This window comes from Emydura macquarii, unplaced genomic scaffold (assembly GCF_026122565.2).
Source record: "Emydura macquarii macquarii isolate MOO-44397 ecotype Brisbane River unplaced genomic scaffold, CSIRO-AGI_Emac_v2 contig_1483, whole genome shotgun sequence".
NCBI classification, from domain to species: domain Eukaryota; kingdom Metazoa; phylum Chordata; order Testudines; family Chelidae; genus Emydura; species Emydura macquarii.
The window spans coordinates 5,895,220-5,921,808 of NW_027131620.1; the positions used below are offsets into that span (position 1 = coordinate 5,895,220).

Genomic DNA, 26,589 nt, shown 5'->3' on the forward strand with positions numbered 1-26,589 from the left:
ATCTCCTCTGCCTTTTCTCTCTAACGGTAGATGGTCACTCAGATAAGAAAAAAGACACTGGAAAATCAAGACTAACGCAGCTTATAATTGGGTTGTTGAGCTCAGAGTGACCAATGCTATGTAGCCCAATTGTGTGACAGGACAGCATAGTTAAAGGGCTTTAGATCCCACACAAAGGTATGTGGTGCGATTTTCAAGATTTGTGGTGACTTCGGAGCATGCATCTAATTGAAAGTCAGCGTCTGTGCTTCTCAATCACTGAAGTGCTTTTGAAAATCATGCCCACCGAGTCTTGACAGTGTACTGTGTAGATATAACTTCCTCCTAGGTGAACCAAATTCCTCCATAATTAACAGAATTTGTTCCTCCATCCTAGTTGCAGCAGTGTAAACCTGCATAAATTCTATTGCCTTCATCTGAGTTACTTTGCATGTAGGCAGGTCTGACCTAGAGCAAAATTTGGCTTTGGCATTTCCTCCCAGTCCAACTTCTGCAGTATCTTGACTATACTGGGGCAACTTTCCTATAACCACAGTTATTTCAAACACCACTGGGCTGTTTTTATGTGACCAGACCCAATACAGGGACATATTACACGTCAGGCAGTATTAACACCCATCCAGGGCCACCGTTACCCTCCCCTCTCTTGTTTGTGTTCTTTGGATTTCTTTCCTTTTAAAATTCGGCTAGTTGAGGTATCATTTATAGGTGTTAAGGTGGGGAGAAGGGGGGAGTGACTTGCCTAAGGTCACGCAGCTGGACTGTGGCAGAGGCGGGCACAGGAGCCCTGTTCTCCCTGCCATGCTGAAGCCCTGTGGGGAAACTGGGGAGGAAAGTTAGCTCTGTGGGGGGCGCTTATGGGAGGAGTTGGGGGGAAGGCCTGAAAATGTCTGCCTGCCAAGAGTGAGTGAAGGGGGCGGGGGGTGTTCCAGAGGGGAAAAGAGATGATCAGGGGTGTTTGGGTTGGGGGAGATCGCCAGGGATGTTCCTGAGGGGCAGTAGGAGGGTAGGTGGTGTGTTCCTGATGGGACTGGGGGAGGTGACGGACACGGTGCTGGGTGTGGGGGGTGGGGGAGGGACAGGCCCGGGCGGGGGTTTCCTGAGGGATCTGCGGGCAGGGACGGGAGATGGTCCCGGTGGTGTTCCTGAGGGGCCTGGGCGATAGTCTCGGAGGGTATTCCTGAGGGCCCAGGGGAGATGGTCCCGAGCGGGGATGGTCCTGCGGCGTCTGGGGGAAGATGAGTGTTTGGGGGTGCGGGGGTGGGGTGTTCCTCAGGGAACCGGAGCGTTTGTGGGTAGAGGACGCAAAGCAGGTGGGACAAAGGCGGGGACATTGCACTGAGCCGGACCCCCCGCACCCGAGCCCCCGCGGCGCGAGGGCCAACCAGGCCGCCGGTAAATGATGCGCGCGCAGCCTTCTCGGCCACGTGACGTGGCCATGACTTTCGGACTTCGGCGGGAATCATCGCACCCTGAAGCCTGCAGCTGCGGCGCGAGGACACAGCGGGCGGCGCGCGCGGACTCGGGCGCGCGACCCTCCTTAAGTCACGGGAGGGGGGGGGGTGGAGGCTCGCGACGGTTAAAAAGCGGCGGCGCAGGCGCACGGGTAGGCCTTCCCAGGCGGAACTGTACTTCGCGCCCGCCCCCAAACCTCCTACTGGTTGCTAGGCAGACTTAGCACCTCGCCGATCCCTATGGGGCAGGCCTTTGAGGGGAGGGGGGGTACAATCGTTGCTCTCTGAGCGCTAGGGAGGGGCAGGCTGGGGCCGAGTTTTACCCCTCCCCCCGAGTGTTAGTGGGATGGGCTGAATTTACCCCTCCCCCTCGCCTGGTGGTGGTATTTGGAGGCGCTGGTCCCCCCCCTCCATTTTGGGGGGGACATGCTCTCTTTTTTGGGGGGGGGTGGGAGCCATTATCATCAGGTGCAGGGCCCCTCCCCTCTTTACTTGGCAGCATCATTGGAGGAGGGGTAGAGCCTTCTCTGGGGCCATTATTGGGGGCCCCATCCTCCCTCCTGAGGGTGGTGCTATTGCGGGATTACATGCTATTTGGGGGGTGTTGTTTCTGGTGGTTTATCCCCTCCCTTTTTGGAGGGGGCCATACCAGGGGTTAGGTTATACACTCCCCTGTGGGGGATCAGCAGGTGGGGCTGTGATGTCCCCTCTTCTGAAGAAGTATTATTGAATGGGGGAGGGGTTATTCCTCCCTGCTGGTTCCTTGCTCTCTCAGAGCTATTGTTACAGGGGGGTACTACATTTACTTCTCTTTTTTGAGGGGGTGGTTATGATAGCATTTGCTGGAAGCACACTTTGTTGCTGAAGGATTTATTAATGACTAATTTGGTTTCTAGTTTGAAGTCATGTCAGGATCAACTCCAAAACAGACCTCCAGTCCGCAGACAGCTGCTGGTGTTCCAGACCTTGCTCCTGCTGGACCTGAAGGCCCAAGTGACAGCTCCTTTGGTGAGCAAAACCTTAGCTTCACCACCACAGACCTCAACCTGGTGGAGATGACAGAAATAGAGTACACCCAGCTTCAGCACATACTCTATTCACATATGGAGGCACAAGCAAATGAAGGTGAAATGGAAGCTAAGCTCAATTCTGCATTCTTCTCAGCTAGTAATTCTGCAGATCAACCTCAGCACCAGTCCTCAGTGAACAGCAATCAAGCTGGCTATTCATCATACTCTGGGAACCAGTCAGTTTACCCAGTTATCTGTCAGTCAGGTCTAGCTTCTGACAGCAATTTCATGGGTTCAAACCAATGTCTGGGGCACATTGACTTTCAAGAGCTCAGAATGATGCTACTTAGTGAATCTAATCTTCCTTCTAATGAAGTAGATAAAACACCTAACAGTAGCTCTCTAGAAGTCACAGGGCACAGTTTAGTAAGAGTGAAGCATGGTGAAAATGGTGCTGGAACAAATAAAGAAACTGTACTTGTTGACAATTCAGCACCAGCACCTGAGCCTAGATCTAAATCTGCAGTTCGTGTTCGTTTGGAAGACCGATTCAACAGCATCCACACAGAAAATCCCAGATGTCAAGAACCCCAAGAATCTGGAGTGACTCTTAACAAGTGTGTTGTCATTAACTTTAGTTTAAAGTATATTGTTATATTATATATTTTCATGTAGTTCAGTATTTAGTCTGGATTCAAATTTATGAACGTGCTATGTTTTTAATATTCAAACAGACTAGCTGTGTGCTTTGGCCCAAATTAAGTTCTGGTGGAAATGAGGGCACAACTTTCAGTAACTTCAAATAGTGCCTACTTACACTAGGTCTGAATTTGGTCAGTTGTGTACACACTACAAAACATAATTGTGTAAATTAATTAATTATCAACTTTATTTTTGACATCAACATCAAATGTAAGTAAAATATATAAACCAGATCTTTAGATTTTACACCCTGCTAACTTTGCCAAAAGTAATGTAGATTTCACACTTTATTAACAGACTTATCAGAAGACACTGGTTAGTGTTGTAATCTGGAAGGAGCTCCATGCTGGTACAGGAGCCTGTCTGTACAAATCCACTTGCAGGATATGAACCTCAGACTTGCACATGCTGCCTCTTATTTGGACATTTTTGTTACTGAGCCTGTGTTTTTTATTGCAACACAATATATTCTTTTTTAGTCTCAAACTTAGAGCACTGATGGAAATTAGTTTTATGAAATCCAACACTGTAATTTAAGTGTACAGAATAAAATAATTTATTAAACCTTTGGCCATTGAAGTCAGTGAGGTAAATAGTTGGCCCTTAATGGTAATGTGTATTTAGAGTAAATGAAAATAGTTTTTTTATTCACACTGTCACTAGAAGAGTAGATAGCTGAAAAGGTTTTTATAGTCATTTTAAAGTAACTAGTCTTGTTTTATTTATTTATTTTTGTAGTTTAGTAACACTAATTCGTCAACCATCAGAACTAATGGGTGTTCCTCTTCACCAGCAGCAGAATAAATGTACTACTTTAGTGAAAAATAAGACCGCTGCTGCTGCAACTACTGCTTTACAGTTCACATATCCATTATTTACTATGAATACATGTTCTACTACTGGAAGTGTTAACCCTTCACAATCACAGGTAGATTATATGTTTTCTTTTATTATTTGTATCCTGCTCCTTTGAAACCTTAACAGTAGTCCATATCTCAGTTAAATCTTGCAGAATTTTTCCAAATTTAATTTATTTTAATTTATCAGGTTCAAAGTTATTTTATAAGGTTTTGTTAAAAGGGAATTTATCAGAGGGATTACAATTTATTTGTTATTTGACCCTTCTTAAAGATGAAATATAGTTCTCACTTAATTATTTTGATTAAGTCCTTCTATCTCTTGTATGAATATGGACCAAGCTGGCATGACCAGCATCCAAGAAGGCACTTTTGTTTACTTCACTCAGTTCACCGCTACAACAGTTTCCTTCACAAAGACATAGCTAGCTGCAAGTAGGTGGTTAGCAAGTGGAGTTTTCTCTTGGTTCCTTCTTTACATTTCCTTTTAACAAAAACTCAACGAAATTTCATTTTCTCACAGTTACTGCAAGCCAAGAATAATAACTGAAATTGGCACTCAGGAACTGTGATAGGTTCAACAGTAAAACTACACAAATGGTCTGGACTGTGCTGCAGAAAAAATCACAATTGGCATTTGACAATACAACAACTCATTATAGGATGGGACTCAAGTTAAAAACACATCAAAGTATTATCCTCTTCTTTTCACTTAACATTCCTTGATTTCTTTTCCAGAACTCTGGAACATCTTGTACTATTCTGGAAACTGCCAAACATCAAGACCTTGGATTACCTAGAGCATTCTCTTTCTGTTATCAGGAAATTGAATCCACTAAACAAACAGTAGGCACTAGGAATAAAGCTTTACCTGAACAAGTTTGGATTAAAGTGGGAGGTAAATTATTTAGCATCTGCTCACTTTGCTTTCTGTGTCCCTCAACCTCAAATTATATTTCTTACTGATTTTGTTTTCAAGGATGAATGTGCTTTTAATAGTTTCATATATACAATTTAATCTCTGTCAAATACCTACCAATCTGTAGACTTTCAGAAATGCTTGACACCCACGCTCATTTCTGACTGTTTGCCCCTTAGTTTTGGCTCCCTCATAAAGTGAGTTTGCCACACTAACACTATCAGCCCCCAGCACATCCTTGGGAATTTCCAAATCTGAGCTAATCCTGACCTACTCATAATTATTTCTTCTGGTTCTCCCCGTATAGTAAATCTTCACCTGAGGAGTTTCAGGGGATTTCAGAGCAGTGAGCATAAGGCAGGCAGGCCAGGGCAGCAGGGCTCCTATGGAGATGTGTTGCTGTAAGTGAGTCAGTCTCATATAGCAGTTTGTCAGGCATGGGCCTCTGTGTGATTGCCCCTTCCCTCTCCAGGGGGACCAAATCTGCAGGGCATCCTGGAAAATCTGTGCATGTGGTGACTCTCTCACTCTACTGCCCCACATAGTGACAATAGTGCTAATGCAGCAGGGAACGATTATTGAAGTTCAGCTTGTGGTATTTCCTCCAGAGACCTATGACCGGTATACAAAACTTTCCCCTTTATAGGAGATCTGATCCTTAATTATTAACTTGTTATTGCTCATTTATTGATTGTCTTATTTTTTCATTTGAATAGTAAGATGGAAAAGTTGATTTCCTCAACACTAGTTTACATTAGTAGTTCAGTAGTGATTATCATTTTGAAAATGTGAATTGTAGGAGTTCTCATATTTATAATCTAAGTAATATACTCACACCATTTTATATTTTCATAGTGCTTTAGTAGCATTAGCCACTTAAGATGACAGTATGAACTCATTTGAAAATGAGTTACAATTACAGATGCCTCACTTTTTTATATTAGTTATGAATTAGTCCATCAAAATCAAAACTTGCAAAATCATAAAGTTTCAATTAAGCTTAATATTTATTAAATAATGATGATAGAGTGGAAGAATCAAAATTAAAGTACTGCTTTTTTCCCTTGTTTTGCAAAGAAGAAGCTTTATGTAAACAAGCAATAAATAAAAGAAGTCGCAGCCGAATACGCCAGTTGGATGCAAATGGAGACCGCAGACCTCTTAGTGAAATTCAAAATATATGTGAAAGCCAAAGTACTGCTTCTGCACAAGGTACTTGGCAGTCAACACAGTTAAATTCAAGTATGCAGGCACAGAGTGGAACTCAGGGAGGAATTTCTCAGCGCAGGGAGAGGCATAACCGCATGGAAAGAGACAGAAGGTAATTTTCATTGCTCTATGAAGAGTTCCAACACAAAACATTCTTGAAGCATAAATTAACTACAATATACTTAATATATATTAGATTATTGGATATGTTTTGCTTAATTTGTCAGCTGGAGAAAGTGTCTTTTTTAGAAAGCGAGTGTTTCTGCTGGAGGCAAATAAAATTCTGGTTTAGGTGTTTAGAAAGTCAGCAATTAAAAAAACAAAAAATAAAAAACTAATCAGACAAGATACGCCAAAATGCTTTAACAGATTCTTTCAAAATATGGTCATTTTATAAAAACACAGGAAGTATGCAAACTTCAAATACATAGCTAACAAAAGATACGTAATCATGACCTACGTATGACAGTGATTTCAAAGCAAATGTCACCTTCTGCAAATGAATTAACTGGCTTTTTCTCTTTTGCAGATGATTAATGGAAAATTAAAATAAAATGTTTGCTAATTATGATTGAAATATAGTTAGAATTATTCTAAGACTAGTACAATAAGCTATGGATAAAGCTGCCATGGTTGACTTTACTCCACCTACTCTCCCATCTCATTGGGCATGAAGTGGCAGGGCCAGAACATAATGTGTTCTGGTGAGCCTCAGGCAGCGGAGTGGTCTATTGAGGACCACTCAGAGCAGCTTACAGACTAAATTATATCTGTCAAAGTCAGTGGTTCTCAACCTTTCCAGACTACTTGTACCCCTTTCAAGAATCAGATTTGTCTTGCATGCCGCAAGTTTCATCTCACTTAAACTACTTGCTTACAAAATCATATATCTTACAAAAATACAAAAGTGTCACAGCACACTGTTACTGGAAAAGTGCTCACTTTCTCATTTTTAACCATATAAAATAAATCACTTGGAATATAAATATTGTACTTACATTTCAGTGTGATACTTGAGCCTGTTTTTCACTTGTGAGCCTTCTCATTCTGGGAGGCAGTGAAGCAAACGCAGCAATTAAGTTTTTCTCCACATTGTCTATTCCTGTGCCAACTCAGCCATCTACAGTCCCAAAAGTTGAATTCACCCTATGCACAGTTACTATTTACAGTGCAGTAGAGGCTAAAGCCCACATCAGGTTAAGCCCCATTGTGCATGGCACTGTACAAATACATAATAATAAATGACAAGCTCTGCTCAAAGAGCTTTTGGCATATGGCTGCAGTACAATATTAGCAAACCCTCATTTCAGTATTATTCATTTCTGCTAGCCTACATCTTTCTTAAAACTGCCCTTAGGACACACACAAATTGTATCAAATTAGGATATATACTCAGACATATCCCCATGCAAAGACCTGTGGATTTAGGAGTGAAAAGCAAATGGCATTGTCCATGGTGTTCAATTGTGACCACTTAGCACTGTGAGTTGGCCCAGAACCGTGGGAGTGGTGGAAAGGTGGCTTTCAACCATTCCTTGGTTCACCTGATCCTGAAGTTGGCTGAGAGCTGAAATGGCCCCTGATGTAATTTACAGCTAGCTGTGTTACCGTTGGTGAAGCGTCCAAATAGTTGTATTTAGTCATATTCAAATTTGAGTGGTGGTTTCTCCCCAAAATGCAAAACAAATATCAACATCTAAACAATCCTTGTAGTTGTATATACACTTTCTAGGTTATTTATCTGCTAGAAATTATTTTGCATTGACTATAGACGCAGAATCCGGATTTGTTGTGATGAATTGAATCTTCTGGTTCCATTTTGCACTGCTGACACTGACAAGGCAACAACGTTACAGTGGACAACAGCATTTCTGAAATACATTCAGGAAAGGCATGGGGATTCCCTGAAAAAGGTTAATAAATCTCATACAATCCAGCATTTTTAAATTTTATAACAATGATCTTAACGTGGTTAAACATGAGACACCTGTGTTGTACATTCACTTTGCCTCTTAAAAATGTGGGTAAAGGCTACAAAATCACTGATCTGGCTTCTTTTAATAGGTATTACTTGGATGGTTTCAGTTGCTGTGAGCTCATAGTTTATGTTGCATCAGATCTCACAAGCTAAGTAAAATTGGATTTGGTCATATAGTGCAACACTCAGGAGAACCAACACAGGCTGTAGGTTTGAAGCTTTTGCCAAATGTTCCATTTTTTTATCCGTATCTGTCCTGCCCATGCATACACACTGAACTGTTTTTCTCCTTCCCTCCTCTGCTTTCTGTTCCAAGCTCCCTGGTTTTATGAGCACATTTATTTGTCTTAACTGTATTGTACTTTATTTTATTAAAGCGTTCAGTAACGTGTAGATAGTTATGTTACCCAATGACCTCCAACGGAGGTGCCTTTGACAGCCATTCACAATGGCCACGTAGCAATAGCGTTCAGGGGTATCCTTTTCAACATATGGTCCCTGGCAGTGGTCGTGTACAGCACATCAAGCATTAATCTTTGTTTCCTAGTCTCTTTTCAAAATGAAATCTTAGGGCAAGCACTACAAAAACTACCATAGGCATGCGGAAGCCTTTGGGTTGGAGCTTTTGTATCCACAAAAGTTGGTGCAATGAAAAAGCTGTCCAATTTCTCATAAAATTAGCCCTAAACTGCAAAAATGTAGTAAAAAATAAAAGTTCTGCCATCAGATAGATACAAGTAGTATCCATTGACTAACGGCAATGTATGTGACAAGTTGAAAGTAGAATTTGCTCCTAAAATGCTAAATGATTTGACACACAGGAATTCCTATTAATGGCGGAACAAATCCTATTCCTCCCTAATAGTTGTGGCATGTTCTGATTGCAGCAAAATCAATGAGATTCCATTGCAGAAGGCAGCAGTATGCTGGAAGCCAACAGAGCGATCCACGTTCTCAGTGCCAAAGTATATAATTTTGCAGGGGTTCCTTATGCCCAACTATGAAGATAGGTTTTGGGGATGCAGTTGGGCTGATGAAAGCACAACTACAAACATTCACTATCAGAATTGTTGTGGGGGATGTAGAGAATCACATTAAGCTGGAAGGGGCTCCTACAGTATTTAGTCTGTTGTAGCAGCCACATTTTTTTTTCCTGCTCAGCTCAATGTCTTGTATGTTCTCCTTCACTGAGGAATCTGAGCACCTCACAATTGTTAATGTATTTAGCCTCTCAGCATGCCTGTGAAGTAGTGAAATACTATTATTCCAGTTTTACAGATGGGGAACTGAGGCACAGAAAGGCTAAAGCCCAGATCCTCAAAGATATTTAGGCACTTAACTCCACGTAGGTAACTTTGAGGAGCTGGGCCTAAGTAACTTGCCCAAGGTCACATAGGAAGTCTGAGGCAGAGCAGAACATTGAAACCAGGTCTCTCATGGTTCAGGCAAGCCGCCTAAAAAATGGACCAGCTTGCCCTCTAAGGTTTGCCAGGTTGCAGGAGCTGCATCTTTGTATTTTAATAATATTTTACTTAAATATGTATTGCATTAAGCATGATAATAATTACTTTGTATTTTTGATTTTAGGAATTTGAGACTGTGTTCTGTGGTAAAACAGGCAGGAGACTAAAACTAACAAGAGCAGACTCATTAGTAACATGTCCAATGCAGGAAAACATACAGAATAGCACAGCAATGGAGATCAAGTAATTTGAACTAAATACCCAGAGATTTATGGAAAGTATTGATACCTAATGATGTTCCATATCAATTATTGTATGTCCACATACTGAATTTTTTTCTCCTGTGACGAATTTAAAATTGAGGGATCCAAGAGTGACTTGCACAATGTAATTTGTAAAAATACATAAATAGAACAGTACAGAAAACATTCTTTATTCAAAATGGAAAGATAAATGAATTACCAACAATATTTATTGAGCAGTACCATCTTAGAGATCAGAGGCAAGAAGAAATTGTCATGACAGCCACTAAATATTTTTTTTCCTGATAGCTACCAAAATCCATTTTTAACAAGCTATAATATAGTTAGAAATTGTTACAGATCATCCACCTTTTCCTATTGTATTTATTCAGTCAAGAATGTACATTCCTGTTAAATGTAAAAAAAATAAAATAAAATAAAAAATAAAGATGCCACTGTAGTGCCCATTTCGCAATTGGAACAGTGAGAAAGTTAAATTGGTTATTGCTTGTCTAAGAAGTACACATCTTACAAACAATATTGTATGTGTTGGAATTCAAATTTGCAATGGATGAAACGTACATCCCCATAGAACTAAAGTGTCATACAATGCTGTTGGCATTGCTTTTAAAATACAGTAGTATTTTAAATACTTTTGCAGAAATTGTCCAACAATTTTCCTGTATTGTTGCTTTCATTCAAAAGTGGTATATTGTAAACAGTGAATTATTTAAGTGCACAAAATATTTTCATATTAAAAGAGTAGTAATGACTCTACTTGTTAATAAGCTGCACTTTTTAGGACAGAAGTATATTTTATGAACTGAAAAAGTGGCTTTATTAATGTCTTTAAAAAGATGATGCTAACAGGTTCAGAGTACAAAAAAAGTCACCCAAAAATAAATACTGTTTTAAATCACTGATATTCGCAATTTTGGAGCAATTTATTTTCAAATAATTCTACTAAAAGCAATGAGGGGAAGAAAGGGTTTAGCATAACAAGCTTTGATGTGCATAATGACAGTTACAACATCACAAAAAAAGGTTAAAAAAATCTTCTTTTATTTTTACAACGGTTCATACAGTAATTTTGGCTGGTGTTTAGAAGAGCATCCTTTCTGACTTGGGATTTCCTTCACAAATTCTGTGCAAATAGCTGAAGTAGAGGTGTGAAAATGCTGTTATTGAATATCCTTTATTATAACATGGAAATATACAAAAATTCTCCCCTGTAAATTATAATATATACATTACATCCTTTGCAGACTAGATTGCAAGAGTGCAAAGGGTTTAACATTTCCTAGCCATGGCAAATGTTTGAGGTACTGTGGTGGACAACAAATGTACATGGTCAATGATGTTCAATTAGTGCCTGATCCTGCACCACTGAATTCAGTAAGCATAGGCTCAAGCCTTTAGCCACAAGCTTTAGTATAGTTAGGGAGATGACAATAAAAGGAGCAGCACGTCCTCTTGGAGGTCTCTTCATTAAAGTGGGGAGGAAGGAAAGGAATGGGAGGTTGTTTTGCAGTTAAAAATTCAGGAAAATGGGTGGGGAGGTGCGGGAAAACAAATTTAAGCATCTTTTTAGTAAAGGTTTTCATCTGATGCTTTCCTGTTTCATGGAACCAAATAACTGTGTCAAAGTCTCCATTTTATTCATTTTAATAGAAGGAACATTTGTCCATTTATCACTAGAAGGATCCTGTCTGTTTTCATACAATTCACTGTTTACTTAAATATTCAGTCACTTCTTCACTTTTAGTGATGATGATTTTTTGGATCCTCCTCCAACAGCACCCATGCAGGCTGATGTATCACAGATTCCTGGAGTTCCCTGAGCCCCTATTGCACCAGGTACACCAGGATCACCTGGCAGACCAGGTTCACCATGAGTCCCATCCCGACCATCTTTACTAGTTCCAGGTACACCTGGTGGACCTTAAAGGAGAGAATAGAAAAATGATTTAGGGTGAAATACTGCCTTTTATTTGCATGTCAGTTTAAAATATTCTAGTGCTGTATTATGGCCCTTTGGAGTATAGGATATCTGTAGTAACTATGGTAATTGAGCCATAGGCTAAATTCTGCTCTGTTATAATGGTCTAAACCTGGAGTAAATGAACTGGGTTTAGCAGAGTTACTCTGGATTTACATGGGTGTAGCTGAGAGCAGAAGTTTGCCAATGCATAGTTGTTCTTACATATATGTCTGCTTATTTTTGGGACTACCATACTTTACTGTGGCTGACCATTTCAAAACTGGCTTCTCAGTCATTAGTCTATTATCACATAACTCAGATTAGCATAGTAACTGTAGGGAGAAAGGAATTCAGTCATAGCACAAATCACATGCAGTGCAGCCCCTCTAAGAGCCTTTATTCTAGCCTATAATGATTGTTGTCTCCTTGATGTTTGAAAATGTGTGAGGCTGGGACTTTCCAAAAAGCCTAAGAGAGTTAGGTGTCTAAACTACTTGGGCACCTAATTTCCTTAGGTCCTTTGAACATCTCAGCCTAAAGTATTAAGAGGATCCTCAACTTGGCTTCTAATTTTGCACCTGCTATCAACTGAAGATGAAGTAACAGGATTCATGTGGGGTGATTCCCAAAGGCACAAATTGGAGAGTTAAGCACATATCTTTCATTGAAAGTCAATGGGAGTTAAGTGCCAACTCATTTGTCACTTGGGAAATCTTCCCTTTATGTCTTACTACTGGATTTGTGGATGTAGTAAAAATGTGTCCCTAAAATACATCATCTTAATTATAATACGAAAAATTCCATCTAGGAGGAGATTTATCATAAAAATAAAAATATATTCCTGAATAAACAGGTACAGTCCATATTGCTGTCATTTGAGCACTTCTCAGTTGTACTAAATACTGCATCAACTTACCCTGAAGTCCTTGATCTCCATCAGGCCCATCAATACCTATGCCAGTGGCTCCTTTGTCTCCCTTTTCACCTGTATCACCTGTAATGATGTAAAGACATTTTAATTTAAATAATCATTTACAGAGAACAGCCAAGTTAGCTCTCATACATGGCGGGGAATATCCTGAGAGCATAAGTGGTAATTCAAACAAGAAGCTGCATACATGGATCCAATTGGCAGATATTGGCTCCACATGTGCCCATTTCACAGTTTCTGTATTTCTTGACATTTACTGCTTTTATTTTTTAAAAAGAGTTACATTTTCATTGTAACTATGTGTGTCTTGATATTGCACACTCACACTATTGGATCTTTTATTAGCCAATCAGATTTCTTTACTATTGTCCATCATTTTATAGTAAGGATAAAGGGCCAGATTGTCAAAGGTGCTTAGGCAGCTAAGGATGCAGATAGGTATCAAATGGAATTTCCAAAAGCACCAAGGCGTCTAACTTTCATTTAAATCAATGGGAGTTAGGGCCTAGGCACTTCTGAAAATCCATGCACCTTTAGGAGCCTAGCTATCTTTGAAAATCTGGTCCAAAATGCATACATTTCGCACCAGTGATCCACTATCCTAATTAATATAGCTGCATATGAAACCTTTTAAATTATAATGTCATATTCGTGTACAGCTCAAAATCACATCATAATGAGAGGTTTACCAGTGGCCTCTGAAAAGCAAAAGTTAAATTTCTGCAGAGCCAAGCTCTTTAATGTGCTGCCCCCTACAGTTTCATTTCGTATCACAGGGGATCTACACATTACATTTAGGAGTTTGAAAATCTTCAAATGCTGGATTTGCTCTCAGCAACTGTTACCAATTTGCAAAATTCACACATTAATTGTAAGGTGTAATAGCTAACACTAAAGCCCCAGTCTTGCAGAATTTGCTCATGTGAGTAAGGTCCCTAGGCACAGGTCCTAAGTAGCCTTGAGATGCAGCACACTCTGCCTTTTTTTTTTCTCTTCAGACTTTGTCCTAAGTTACCATCTTAATTCTGTTTAAGGAAAACAAACACATCCTCCTTTCACTTGCTTCCAGGACACACACAGTTATGCTTCCCTAAAGGTATATATGTCACTTTACAGTAGTAGTTAGGTCAGCGCTAATGGTCTCTGGTCCGAAAAGTTTGCTTTTTATGTGTAAAATTCAGTATTTCTCCCCCAAACCCAGGTGATTGGGTTTTTATGGATTTGAGAAACAAAATCCATCCCCCAACAGGGACAGACCACAGTGCTGTAGTGCACCACTCTGCAGACGAGCACTGGCCATCATGGCTGGATGATTTTCATACTAGTGGCACGAGGAAAGAGAAAACAGTAAAACAGAACCTGGGATATGGCTCTTCCATGCACACAGAACAGGGCGGAGATACTACTGCCTGAATGATTTAGGAAACAGATGCCGTTTGCAGTGTTGTAGCTGTGCTGGGCCCAGGATATTAGAGACACAAGGTGAGATAAAGTAGTCCACCTTGTCTCTCGAGAAACATATGGCATTTTATACGTCCATAAAGAAGATGATGGAGGGAGCCTTGCACGTATTAGTGAGGAAGCTGTTGCAGACAAATGCAACGGCATGGAAGATGGCTCAGGAATAAGAAGGGAAAAGAGTGGAGGGAGCACGGGTGGGGGGGATCATGAGGCAAGACAAGCCTCATTCCCCATTATACCCCAGTATATCACAGTGATGAGAATTTGTTAACTAAACAATAGGTGCTTGTCGGTAATGGCTGGAGCTGCAGCAGCTACACATGCTGCAGTATATAATACAGTGCACTCTTTTTATAAGAATCGCATTTGTCCCAGATGATTTGATTCTTATAAGCAGTTGGGTCTTACAATCGGAGTATTTTAGTTAGTATAGAAATGATTTTGTCCCAGTGGTTTGGATCACTATATGCAGGTGATTCTTATAAATGGAGTGCACTGTAATACAGAAAATCCTGACCCCCTTCCCCTACTCTAATCTCCCAAGGTCCTGTTCCTACACCACTGAAGTTAGTAGAAGTTTTAGCAATGATTTCAATGAGAGCAAGAGCAGTGTCATTAGGCTGTCACTGATTTAGACTCACTCACCTCTTGGACCAGGGTCTCCAAGTTCTCCTGTTGGCCCTCTATATCCAGGTGGACCACGAGCACCGGGATGACCGACACTTCCCATTGCCCCAGGTGGACCTGAGGGACCAGCTGGGCCAGGTCGACCCATCAGTCCAGGAGCCAAAGGCCTTCTCAAATTAGCAGCTAACTGTGCAATTTGTTCTGAGAAAAAATATAACACAAACCAAAAAGTTAAATTCTTTTACCCTATGCTTCTGCCTGAAGTCTGAAAATCTTTTTTTGATGTGTGACACTTGCCACCAAGTGTATTCACTCAAAGGAGAAGATTATAAGCTCTGGATTTCCACCAATAAAAAAATCGATTGCACAATGCAGACAGAATTATTGCTTTCAGATGCACATGCCCAAAACACTGACTGGCTCCAGTGGGAGCTACACACATCTGAAGTTGGAGTCTGTCCTGGTAACCCACAAGCGGAGATGCTTTGAGCTGAACCTAGTGGATGTATTTTGATAAGAAAAAAACAAAAAAATTGTTTTTCATTATAGTAAACCTCTGGACTTGTGTGATCGCTTTTGTTCAGGAACCTCTAAACACTTTGCAAACAGCTGATTTTTTTCTTCTCTCATGTTATTTCTAAACTAAATGAAAACACTTTAAATAATTTGGAAGCAAAGTTTAATGGAAATTATACTCAAGTAATTGAAATAGGTTTGCAGGTTTAGTTCCCACCACAAAAAGTGAATTAAACACAATCTTCAGGGTGCAAAACATTCAAAAGACATATAAAAATAATTTCTTTGGAGCAAAACTTTATTGCTCTACCAGGACTCAAATCCTAAGACATTTGACATCATAAAACAGCAACTATATCAATGAGTCATTCAGCGAATTGAAATGATACTTTGTAATGATTGGGTAGTAATACAAATTCCATTGCAATGGAATTCCTGATGGTTCAAATTATTACAATCACTGTCAAACTAAGTAGAAAGAAGTGCGCTCTGCCTATAAAGTGTAGCTATACTCTGATGGAGACAATAATTAAAGTTCAGCTCTCTCTCAGTTATACTCACCATTTATCATTCCCCCACAGAGTTCTCTTATGTGTTGCTCACTGGCCTCTTTGCCCTGCAATTAACAAAAGAATCCTGCCTTACACAAAATCATATTATTGATTACTATCAAACTATCGATCCCTGAAAGAAACTCATTTCTAATGGATCTGCAAAATAACGCAGAGGAGCTTTTACTAAGAGGAAAGAATAGTTTCTTTAGAAAATATCAGCTTCAGCCTTACTGTCCTGCGGGCTGGTAATATTGATGGAATTGATTTTAAAGTTAGGAGGTACTGTTCTGGTGTTAATGTTCCAAATCATATATTTAATTTAATGTTTATTTAGCCTTTATTGAAAAGTGAAACTCAAGCTTGGGGAAGATAACAAACAAAACCCTAATGACTAACGTGAGTAATACAATGACCCAACAGAAGGCAGGTTTGCATTTTAAAGTTATTGACTTCTATTTATTCACTTTCTCAGTGCTATCACAGTTATGGAGAACAAACATGACTTCACACATCGCATCCCACCCCAGTGAATTCAGGGAACTCCTAATAACACATGTCCTTGTGAGGAAACTAATCCTCAAAAGGTACATGTTTTTGGAAGTGGTTTTGATTTCTGTGCTTGCAAATTTTGTGTGTGCACCTGTTTGTACAAATAAATTATTTCTGCAAATCTGCTAGTTAGATGTGCAGTTACCTGATTTGCGTGCACAAATGCCAGGTTAAAAGCCCCTTTAATCTTTGGCCCATAATGTCTGAATTTTAAAATTTACTGGACTAGGCCTTTTCTTTTCTGATCTGACCAAACAATTGCCAACATTAACACACTTGAACCAATTGCCCTCTGAGAACACTTAGCAATTGATACTTACACAGTTTAGTGTTACCCTTAAGACAAATTACAGAAGGCAGGGCAGGCTCCTATTATCTATTTACATTTTCATGTTACTTTAGTGCTGTACTGGAGATAGACAGTCTATATTTATTCACAGAACAGGAGCAACATAGATAGTGGCAGTGCATGCTTCTCCAACACTACTTCAAAATGACTCAACCCTACTCTGGAGGGACCACCTTTAGGAGACAAGACAGGTAGTTCAGTCTCCATGTCCTATTCATTCTTTGGTCCTTCTGATGGGACCACCCCAAGAGAACCAATTAATGCCAGCTGTGATGTAGTTTTGGTGGTGTGGATTGTGGTTCCATTGGGAACTGGACTGACAACCCCAAACACATTTCACACAGGCTTCTCAGGGTATGTCAACACTGCAATGTAAGCCCAGGGTTAGTAGAACTCGAGTTAGCAGACCCTGGGTTTTTTAACGTAAAACACTCATTTGTAATCCCAGATTATATTGTTGAACCTTGGGCTCAACCAAGTTCCAGTACCTTGCATTATCCAGGCCCGTATTCACCATATCCCAGACTTCCTACTGCCCTCCCAAAATGTGGCTACTCTAGTTTTTGTTCATGGTGCAGTGTGGGAAAACGTGACTATCCAGAGGACAAAGGAAGTCGGTCCATGGGATTGTGGGATACTTTTGGCAGACTTCCCGAGCACGAATCCAGTGGGTCTACATCTATACTGCAAAGCAATAGGGCTTGAACCATGGATCGTGACTTGACTCAAGTCGGACCCAGAACCCCGGGGGGTCCTAAGACCTGGGATAATGTGATTTGTATGTAGACAAAAGTGGGGTTAGGCTTGCGCCTCGGTTCAAGCCCTCAGTTTATCCTGCACTGTAGACATGCTCTGAATGTCCATGAAACGGTAACTTTCAGTCACTATTTCCCTACACCAGATTTGAACCAGCAAACTAGAGTTACAAAGTTACATATCCTATTACCAATTCCCTGACTATCCAGCCTCCCAGAGGCTGGCATTTTTATTTATTTCTGCCAATAAGGACCCTTTCTTTACTGACTTATAGCAAAAGAGATCTTTCCTCTCATCCCATTAGCATGATTTACTTCATAAATGTCCATCACAGATACTGATACTGCAAGTAGTGTAAGACTTGGCCATTAATGAACAAAGAGGCAAAAACGTATTTTGTAAATGTATTCTGAACAGAGTCAACCCTGACCCCAAAGTCCAGCAGAACCGATACAGCTTATTACCCATTCATCCATTTCCAATGCCGAACTGTGCCCTAGGAAGAGATGATACTTACTGGAGGGCCTGGTTTTCCAGTAATGCCGGGGACACCTTGCTCTCCCTGGTGGCCCATGGGTCCTGGATGACCTGGAATCCCTTGCATACCAGAAGTCCCATTAGGTCCTTGTATACCTTTAGGACCCAGCTCACCTCTTTTTCCTGGCTAAGGACGAAGAAAAACAAACTGCTTAAAACAGGAGGCCCAGCATATTGTTATTCTTCCATGGTATTTCTTGGTTAAGCTTTTCTTCCTGCTTCCTTGTTTTCTGTCTTACTGACAGAGTGACACGGTGGCTATGCTGACCATGTATTTTCCTCATGTCGCGTTTATGGTCGTGATTATTATGCATGATTTAGGCCATATCCATGCGATAGCTGAAACAGTGCGAGCAGCAACGGTGTTTAAACCGTTCTAGTGACATAAACAGTTCACAGAGTCGCAAATTTTACAGCATGGTTCTCTCGGAAGAACGCTATTCCAAGAAACCATGTCAGAACCAACAGCATTGATACTCACTTGCTTTTCACCATAACATGGATAGGGCCTTCGATTTAAAGCGGGGAGACCTAACTCTTCCTGCCTTTTGGTGTTTCATCATTATAGCAACAGCAATTAATACATTCTCCAGGGTGCTGCTTATCTTATCCTTTCCCTGGCCAAATCAAGAAGGGTTGGGGAATGCAAAGTGACTAGCTAGGAGTTTTGAATAACTCGTTCCCGCATGAGGCATTTTCAGCAGTAGTCAATGGGACTGCTCACGTGCTTAAGTGCATTGCTGGATGGGCTCATCGCACACTGCCCCCTTCTGCATTGCTGAGGGATTTACACGCTGAGGTTAGGTAGCCAACCTTGAAAACTGGCCTCAGAGTGTGCATGAAAATCACAAAGGTCAAAACTAAGGGTCCCCTCATGGCAATGTTAATGGACCAAAGACATAAACGACAATGCCACCCTTGAATGCTGTATAACCCCATGAGATCAGAAGCTACGTAGGGATGTGATAAGCACATTTGTGTCCTTAACACTTCTGGAGCTCACAGTCTGAAACGGATGACACTTACCTCTCCCTTTTGCCCAGGCGGGCCGAAAGGACCCTATGAAAAAAAGGGGAAGTTTGAGTTTATTTTTCTCCAAAGAACAACAGTCAGTTTCAAAGTAAACATCTAAAAGCAGCCCCTTAAGCTCTTGGAAGCAGGCACCACACCTGAATACCATACCTAATGTACCGGGATTCCAGAGCAGGGGCTGCGGGTTCTACATCCGTGCAAATCACAACATCACTGCAAACAGGGACATGGCCCAAGGAAGCCAAAGGGTACTGGCAGGAAGGAGGATAGCCTTCTAGGTCACACACAGGGCACTCTGCAGAGCAGTGCTAGGCTCATCTGCTCAGCAGTGCAATTCCTCTTACTGCTGGAGGGTAGGATACAGCAACAGAGGTTGCGAGGGAAGGTTGGAGGGGCTCAAGGAAAGGGATAAAACAGGCTCTGGTACTGTAAGGCATAACTGATCAGTTTAGTTGTACTAGTAAAACTAGAGGAGGATCCCTCACCTATATAGACGGGTTCATCTTTAAACCACAAGGCCAAATTCGGCCTTGGTGCAAGCAGGTAGGACTCCTTTGAAGATACCAGAGTTTCAGATATCAGAGCTGAACTTAGCTCACTGGCCGTGCCAGCCCCCATGGAACCAAGGTGTGGGAAGCCTAAATACCGACGAACAGCAGGGGCTGTCGGCTTCTAACCTCACTGAGGGGTAGAAATAACGAAGCAAAGTGAACACTCCCCATCAGCAGCCTGGGCTCTGGCTCTGGGAAGTTCATACTGGCTGGTGAGCGCCGCCGAAGGGCTAATGGGCGCCGCGCTGGTGGGGAAGGGAATGCTTGGTTTGGTTTCACACGACACAGCTCTCTTTTCACAATCAATAGTCACACTGGCAGATTTGAATTCGTTAATCGCTGGGGCCCCACTGTTCGATATGTTCATTCTGGTCGGTTTAAATGACACCTACCAGTTCTCCTTTGTCACCTGGCAGGCCATCCGCTCCAGCAGTGCCCTGAAAACGAGACACAACAGTTAACACAGCAGAACCTGACCCGGGGGTTTGCAATGGTTATTCACAAACATGCACTGCACTTTCCAAGTGGGATTTATTCTCTCAGGGCCTCTGAGCCCCGAGTACTCTCAACTCCGACCGGGAGCAAAGAGGATTCAGTGCCTTGCTGCTTTTGCAATGAGAAAGTTGACCCACTTGGAAAATAGATCAGGCAAAATTAAGGTACACGCCATGATGGCTATTCCCAGTGCTTAATTTGTGCCCCAGTTGAGCCCCGGCACCTCTAGGCTTGGCAGTTCATAGCCCCGGCACCTTGCCGCATCAGTTATGAATGTAACAAAACTGCTTGAGCCCCGGCACCTCTTTCATTACAAACTAAGCATTGGCTGTTCCACTGCTGTGAATAGCAACCGTGATGAGAGGCAACCTTATGAAAGAATTAGGACCCCTTTGTAGAACATTAGCAGTGGCAAAAATTTACTTCTACACTGATTTGAGCAAGGGCTGAAACCACAGGAGACAGGGACCTGGAAAGTGCTGATGAGCCAAACGCAGCCATACCAGATGTCCGCAGTCACTCTTCACTCCAGGAAGATATTTCCCTGCTAAGTTTGTTCATCAGACAAAATTCTCTCTCTAAACCAGGATGTGACCCTAAAGCAGCTCGTTAGATGAATTTAGCTGGAATATACGGAAGAGTTAAGGTGTTACCAAGACTCTGTCACTGTTTAAAATGAAAAGTTTGGGGCTTGGTATACAGAGACCTTAGCAAGGCTAGTAGCATAGCAAACCATTCAACGTGATTTTAACCTTTTACTAAAGATACAGAAAAGAAAGAAAAACACTTAAAGCATTTGCAATGTAAAGTAAGACTTTTATTTTAACAATCTATATTAATTTATTCCTTTTAGCTGGAGTTTTTAGATAGAAAACCCCCTTATTTGATTGGTTTTTTTAGCTGGTATTAAAGATGGTAACAACTGTCCTTTTTGGGGAAAAGAGAAGTTTGTTGAAATGGGCTGGAGCTTTTGTTGTTGTTGTTAAAGTCTGATCCCCTTTCCTAAGAAGGCTAAACAAGACACACACACACACACTCTCTCTCTGCTGGAAAAAGGCACAGCACACAGTTTTATTAGCCACTTTGAGATCAGGCAAACTTATACCAGCATTGGGCCTGCTTAGGGCATTGATTTTAGTTGCCTCTTTCTGGTCAGAGGCTTACAGCGCTGTTGCAAATGATACATTCTTGGCCAACTAAGTCAGGCTTTGATTAGACAGAAGGAAAAAGGAGAGGGGTAGGAAAAAGAAGAAAAAGGCGAGGAAGGAAAAGGACACATGAGTGAGGGAGAGAGAAAGACAAAGTCTCAAGTTCCATGTGGTATTTGGGATTTAGCTGGAGATGATGGAAGTGGCAGTGTTAGTCGGGGTCTGGTTTTCGGCCTGGTTTGGTCAGGACACCATTTAGGATTGGGGTGAAGAAGGCCCAGCATCCCAGACGATGATGGGAATGGCGGCCATAATGGTGAAACTCGCTTCAGTAGCCAATTTTTCTCCCCAAAGTCTCTTTCTTTAAGGACCCCAAAAGGGAGCACTGGGGGGAACTGTCCATCCCCTCATTATTTTGTCCAACCAATTAGGCCTAATTTCTGACACCAATTTTGATTCACTGACTTTTGGTCTCACACTGTCTAGTTTTACCAAACATGGTTTTAACACAGGTCTTGAGGCCTTTTGTTTGGACCAATTCGGTCTCTCTGTCTTGCTTTTGCATCTTTTCCCATCAACATTTGTTGTTAGGTTATTGTAACATCAGATGAATTTACACCCACTGTTCACAGTTAAGCTCACAATTAGGGTAGATTTATAGGCCCAATTATCACAACAAGCCTCTGAAATAAAGTGCATGGGAGGGAACTAGTCACAAGCGCTTTACAAAAAATAAAATCTCAGCTTCAGCAGTCACAAACGTGGGATCTACCCCAAATCGGGCTTGGGTGTTTCCAGTGATGTCTGATACCAGGTGGCTAATTTTTCTGTTGCAGCTTTATTTCAGAGTCATACTCATAAGAGGACAAAACTCTCCCACGAGCCATTCAGTGAATAGCTCCGTATGGACATGTTGAGCCAAAATATAGAATCCTTTTTCCTTTAAACCAACAGAGGGCGCTTGTCACTCGGGTAGGAATAGAGACAATATATAGACAGTGCTCCTGTGTGTCACACACTGACAGTAGATAATAAACGTCATTGTATCGATGGGAAAGATTGGGACTAGAAGTCTTTTTTAGTTTTCAGCTTCACAGACCCCGTTGAGCTTAGACCAACCCTGCCCTTAGAAAGCAACAAAAGGAGGAGAGGAGACGTAACTGCAGTTTCTAAACCGTTGCTGGGACAGCACTCTATTTTCTGCAGAGATCAAACAAATTCCTCCCCTGGTCTAAGTGATATATTTGAAGGAAGGTCATCAATTGAAGCAATCCGAAAATGAAAGTTTAGAAGCTAAAGTTTATTAAGGGCTAAATGTTCCTAGTCATTATACAGGGCAAACCCTGCTTGACCACTCACGGGAACGGCCCCCCTGAATACTATAGGCCGATTTGTGTGATTTAGCCCCAAGCAGCTGACTTGCTATGTACTGTGACTGGAAGATAGACACAGGGGGTATTGAGCATGGCATTTCAAGATACTTTCATTAAAATAAAATACATTGCGCACACACAAAAACCAATCAGAAGAAAAATGTGTTGGCTGCATCTGGTGCATAACCTGTTAATTTTAAGGGGGAGAAAAGCTGGTAATGCTGTTGAATAGCTGGGATCTACAGTTAAATCTTATTAGCTGAATAATAGCCAGAAAAGGAAAGACCAACCCTTGACTCACCTGGTTACCTTTGAGACCAGAAACTCCACCAGGACCCTGTGAACAAGAAAAAGAGGGTGAACCAGCATGGAATTGTTATTTTCTCATGCATTCCTAGCACAGTCAGATGCTCTCTCGCACAGTGTGGGGTGGGGAAACTAATCCTGTAATTGCCAGCTAAGACAAAGAGGCCAGACAGGGATCAGAACTCATTTGTGTATATCAGAAACAACAAGAAATGTTAGAGTTCAGTTTGTTTTGCAGCAACATTCTGCAGTCACTGGTTTGCATTCCTTCCTTGACAGTTACAGTACATATAAGCCACATTTTTCTTCTCTGAATTGACTCTCCCCTCTCAGCTCCCCCATAACTCATCCAAGCATTTAAAAGTAACTTTAATGAAGTGGGTCTCAGTGTTCAAGTGCACCTCCCCGCCTGCCTTACATACATTCCCTGTGGCTTCTAACACTAAATTGTGGTCATCGTACGGCTTTTCTTTATGGGATACACTTTTCTTACTGTCCTTGTTAACTACTGAACAAAACTAAAATGATTTGTGTGCATTTAGTTGTGTCCGTTTACATCAGACTCACCAAATTCTACTTCCTCCCTCCCTCCAGGCATGTAAAATATTCTTAGATTTGTCATTGTCATCATCATGGTTATAGAAGATGAGGGTTGGGAGGGACCTCAGAAGGTCATCTAGTCCAACCCCCTGCTCAAAGCAGAACCAATCCCAACTAAACCATCCTAGCCAGGGCTTTGTCAAGCCACAACTTAAAAACCTCTAAGGATGGAGATTCCACCACCTCCCTTGGTAACCCATTCCCCTGCTAATGGGTATAAGTAGGAGAGTGGCTTTTTGTGCCAGGACCAGTGAATGTTCACAACAGTTTTGCAAAGCCTCTTCAACACTATGTCGATTTTCTCAACTGTTTAGGGTTAGCTGTTCCTGACTTCAGCAAGCACAGAGAAGCATGACTTGGGAACTTGCTGGTAAAGGACCCACCTTGTCTGGTATCCTATTTTAAGTGACAGGGTCAGATGTCCATAGGAATAAAAGGGTTTTAAATGGTGAGCCAAGCAACTGTAATTATGAACCTAGGGTAATTTAGCCAATCCGAAGAAACATTCCAAGAACAACCAAGCCTACTTGGCATTCACAAGGAGAACGAAACAATACATTTGTCACCCTGGGTCCATCTAACACAGCTGGGAGCTAATTCAGGTTTTGAGGCCCTTCATCTTTTCTGTGATGCATTGTTGGGTGGTTCAGTGATTGTAGTCTTTGAACAGCGATTTTATGGCACATTCATCAATTTGGCAATTGGGAAATATGTCATTATTTTCACAGTTGGATCTAGAAACTGTTCCAACAGAACAACATGATAGAAGAGGACAAACACACAGAATTAGTGAGCGTTGTTTCATTCATGACAAGCACAGAAGATCAATTACAAAATTGAAAATTCTATTAAAAAATCAATCTGGAACTTTATAACTTTCTTTTTAAATGAACCAATGGCAAATACAATATTATTCCCTAAACCCCATGACAGGGCTGCTACTTCTTTTAACAGTTCTTTGTTCTCTGTTCACTCATTTTTAACAAGGCCATAGTTTTAAAGGGAGGTGTCATTTCCAAAAACACATTTTCCATTGTGGCGATTCTCTCCTTTTCCTACAATATGACCGCCGTTGTCGCTTCCAGACTGATAGCTCCTTGAGACTGAGAACATAAGCTCAACACAAGATTCTTTTAGGTCTAACACAGAAGGCCCGTTGTGAAATCCTTGTTGCACAGGGGTGATTATTTACACAGAGATTTTCCCTAAAAGCTGAAATGAAGGGAGCCGTGTAACACATGGCCACTACTGTTCTCCTGCAGGCCATGGACATTCATTTTCCCTCTGCTGGCTTCTTTTAAAGGAGAATAATTCTATTTCAATCAAACGACTGAACTGATTTTTAAGTTCTGGCCTTCTAGGGCCCAGGAATGGTTCAGTTTGTAAAAAAAAAAAAAAGATTAAAAAAATATTCGAATCAAATATTCTAAATAACTAAAATGCAGCTCTTCTGTGAGCATGGGGTTCCTGCACTTCGATGAAATCTGCAAGTACAGCAAGTATAATAAACCCATTGCAAACCAATAGCCCAGTTTGGCTAGGATATGATCTGGAAACCTTGTTGAAATAAACAATGCTGTCTAAATATAGTGGGTCTTCTAGGAATAGCGGTGCAGCACTTGAAACGCTGATTAGCTCATGATTTCCAGCTCTAACTCCTAGGAGTCAGGGTTGTTTGTTTATTTTAAACAGTTGATCAGTGAAAGCCTGAGTTGTCATGATCATGCTGATGAAGCTGACATCAAGAAGCATAAAGGAATGGTTCAGTTTATTAATCAGTTGAATCTAAATACCGAGACATAAGAACTTGGCACATCCAGGTGGATCTTCTATCTTAGATACTTATATGGCCCTCTATGCCATAATATCTGTGCACCTCACAGTTTTTAATTTATCCTTATGGTCCGGGGAGGCAGGGCAATGCTACTCTCCCCATTTTACAGAGGGGGAAGGGAGGCACAGAGAGGGTAAGTGACTTGCCCAAGGTCACACAGAAAGTCTGTGGTTGAGAAGGGAATTGACTCCAGGTCTCTGAAGTCCTAGGCTAATGCCCTCCCCACCAGACCATCCATGCCCTCTGGGACAACGGCAGGAGAGAAGAGTGTCCTGTGCTAAACAACCGAAAGGCTGGAGGGATTATCCACAAATTACTACTGACAAGATAGGAATCAGTCCTTGCCCGGTGAGTGTTCAGTCAGGACCAGTTGGAAGTGTCCCTGTCCAGGAGTAGAAATATGAATCTACTGCCGGATAGACGTTGAGTCTGATCAAGGGCTGGCCTTGCCTCGATACACAAGGGGGAAAGGGAGCCAGGCACGGGACCGTCACAAACTCAGTCCTTGGCCTTCCTGAGTGCAACGCTTGGGGAAGCGTTAGCACCACCAATGACAGACACAAAGGGAAGGTGGTATAAATGTGGTCCCACCCTCCTCCTGCCCCAGCTGACAAGGTGTAGCTAGCACAAGAGGGCGGGAGGAAGCGAGAGCTATCCCTGTAGGAGGGGCCCCGGAGCACACTCCACAAAGTACTTCTAGAGGCATTCTGCCTGACTGTGGGCTTCACAGGCAGAACGGCTCCTGGGACAGACGTCGGTGTGGTGCCCCTCCATCCCCGCCCCACAGCTGGGCTTTGTAAAACGTGACACTAGAGTCAGACAAGCTGGGCCCCTCCCAATGCTTTTAGTTTCAAATCTATCCAAAGCACCAGACTGACCACAGAACATCACACAGGGAACAATCCTGCAGCAGTTAGGTAAATGGACTAGATGATGCACTAGAGCTTCTTATACCTATGAGCTGAATGGTCTTGTCTGCTTCATTTTCAGCTACACAGCCCCTGACTTTGCAGTAGACGTTTGCACTTGCAATGAACTGCAATTGCAAATGGTAAAATGTAGACATCCAATGACATTTACCCTGGCCAGTCAGCCAGTTAGCGATCTAACTGCTACCACTTGCACTCGCAATTTGTTGCAGGCACAGTTATTTAT

At 41.8% G+C, this 26,589-nt stretch overlaps 2 protein-coding genes across 2 annotated transcripts in view; one reads left to right on the top strand and one right to left on the bottom strand.

The window, feature by feature from the left end:
* The first annotated feature begins 1,589 nt into the window (after window positions 1-1,589).
* TCFL5 (transcription factor like 5) lies at window positions 1,590-9,839 on the top strand. The gene is made up of 7 exons (XM_067554614.1): window positions 1,590-1,606; window positions 2,351-3,081; window positions 3,905-4,094; window positions 4,762-4,921; window positions 6,020-6,263; window positions 7,923-8,064; window positions 9,717-9,839. The coding sequence occupies exons 2-7, from the start codon at window positions 2,360-2,362 to the stop codon at window positions 9,837-9,839; spliced, it is 1,581 nt and encodes a 526-aa protein (XP_067410715.1). The 5' UTR covers window positions 1,590-1,606; window positions 2,351-2,359.
* A 923-nt stretch (window positions 9,840-10,762) lies between these two features.
* Window positions 10,763-26,589, bottom strand: part of COL9A3 (collagen type IX alpha 3 chain) — a 64,597-nt gene continuing 48,770 nt past the window's right edge. Inside the window, exons 21-28 of the mRNA XM_067554546.1 lie at window positions 22,996-23,031; window positions 20,071-20,115; window positions 19,122-19,154; window positions 18,076-18,222; window positions 15,912-15,966; window positions 14,853-15,035; window positions 12,732-12,809; window positions 10,763-11,775 (exon numbers count right to left, since the gene is read on the bottom strand). Of these exons, the coding sequence (XP_067410647.1) occupies window positions 11,582-11,775; window positions 12,732-12,809; window positions 14,853-15,035; window positions 15,912-15,966; window positions 18,076-18,222; window positions 19,122-19,154; window positions 20,071-20,115; window positions 22,996-23,031 (771 nt within the window). The 3' untranslated portion in view covers window positions 10,763-11,581. The remainder of the gene's footprint in view (window positions 11,776-12,731; window positions 12,810-14,852; window positions 15,036-15,911; window positions 15,967-18,075; window positions 18,223-19,121; window positions 19,155-20,070; window positions 20,116-22,995; window positions 23,032-26,589) is intronic.